Here is a 1,833-nt window from a genome sequence, read left to right as displayed (position 1 = left end):
GAAATGGCAGAAAGAAATGACACTGCAGTGACTGAGTTCATCCTCTCTTGGTTAACAAACCAACCAGAGCTGCAGCTGCCCCTGTTCCTCCTCTTCCTTGGAATCTACCTGCTCACAGTGCTGGGGAACCTGGGAATGATCATCCTGATCCTGCTCAGCTCACAACTGCATACCCCCATGTACTTCTTCCTCAGCAGTCTGTCCTTCATTGACCTCTGTTACTCCACTGTCATTACTCCTAAAATGCTGGTGAACTTTGTGACAGAAAAAATGTCATCTCCTACCAGGAATATATAATTCAACTCTATTTCTTCCTTGTTTTTGTTATATCTGAATGTCACATGTTGGCTGTCATGGCATATGATTGCTATGTTGCCATTTGTAATCCCTTGCTGTACAATGTTACCATGGAGTACCAAGTCTGTTCCTGGATGGTATGCTGGGTATATGGCGTGGGCATCATCTGTGCAGCAGTTCATACTCTCTGCATGCGAAGAGTGATTTTCTGTAAGACTAATGTAGTAAACCATTACTTTTGTGATCTTTTCCCATTGATGGAGATTTCCTATTCCAATACTTTTGTCAATGAAGTATTCCTCCTGTGCCTCAGTGCTTTTAACATCCTTGTTCCAGCCCTGGCCATCCTGGGTTCTTATATCTTCATCATTGCTAGCATTCTCCGTATCAAATCCACTGAGGGCAGATTCAAAGCCTTCAGCACATGCAGCTCCCATTTCTCTGCTGTTGCTGTCTTCTTTGGTTCCTTGGCATTTGTGTACCTACAGCCCTTCTCAGTCAGTTCCAAAGACAAAGGGAAAATGTCCTCTGTGTTTTATACTACTGTTGTGCCCATGCTGAATCCCATGATCTACAGCCTGAGGAACAGGGATGTCAAACTTGCTCTAAATAAGTTATTTCACAAAAAGACATTCCGTGTGTAAAGAATTATTTGCCATAGAAAAGACATAGCACTTACAACCAATATATTTCATTTTCTAACCCTCATCAAATTAAATTCCAAACAAGAAACTTTAGTTCTGAGTCAAATATCATCATCCACAATAGAAAATCTCAGTATCTCCTGGTGGTGTCCTCTTTTCCATCTTCTTCTGGGGCCCTCAGCAGCAGCGGTGTGGCTTTCTGTTCAGTAAGTAGAATAGATTCTATTAGAGTAAGACACTATCTCACTGCTTTAGAAACTTTTAGTCTTTTTTCATTCCCATGAGTACCAATGCAATTAAACATGTCACATTATGAGATAAGCCTGGAGGTTTTCAAATAGCAAATGGTAGCCTGCTCACTATGCTAATCTGTATCCAGAAGCATAGCCCTGGAGCCTTTATTTCTCTTTCCAGTATCACTTTTTAAGCCTATTACCTTTCAACTATTATTTCCCCTCCTGAATCCTGTACTAGGCACTGAATGTTGGCAGCTTTGTCTCAGCTTGACTTCAAGTATATGACAAGAACCTCTTTGACATGCCTGTTCTGGCTCATCTTGTAACACCAGAACTAAAAACAGGAGAACATTCATTTTGAAGAAAAAGAAAAAAGGTCCTTGATTTTCTTTAATCCTTGACTTATCTTCATCTTATTTCTTCTATTATACCATAAAACTCTATGTATGAACATCTAGGAAAATTGTTTGTTTTTGCTAAGTGACATGTGGGTCAATTGCTACCTACTAGTACATAATCATACATATCATTATCATTTTGGTAATTGACAAAATAAGTAGGACAGAAATTTGCAAGTTGAAATGAATACATGACTACCATTTCTCCTAGCACCATTCCGTCTAAGTATGTGTCAGAACATAATGACCTCTGTTCTC

At 39.7% G+C, this 1,833-nt stretch overlaps 1 protein-coding gene across 1 annotated transcript; it reads left to right on the top strand.

Moving 5' to 3' along the window:
• On the top strand, nucleotides 1–1,176 carry LOC101840634 (olfactory receptor 150-like). The gene is given in 2 exon segments (XM_013112822.2): nucleotides 1–259; nucleotides 262–1,176. Coding segments are annotated over 2 exon segments (936 nt in total). The 5' UTR covers nucleotides 1–3; the 3' UTR covers nucleotides 942–1,176.
• The last annotated feature ends 657 nt before the right edge of the window (nucleotides 1,177–1,833 follow it).

The sequence above is a fragment of the Mesocricetus auratus genome, unplaced genomic scaffold (assembly GCF_017639785.1).
Source record: "Mesocricetus auratus isolate SY011 unplaced genomic scaffold, BCM_Maur_2.0 Super-Scaffold_100022, whole genome shotgun sequence".
NCBI classification, from domain to species: domain Eukaryota; kingdom Metazoa; phylum Chordata; class Mammalia; order Rodentia; family Cricetidae; genus Mesocricetus; species Mesocricetus auratus.
Note: the sequence above shows the minus strand (reverse complement) of the source record. Positions and strands in the feature narration are given on the sequence as shown.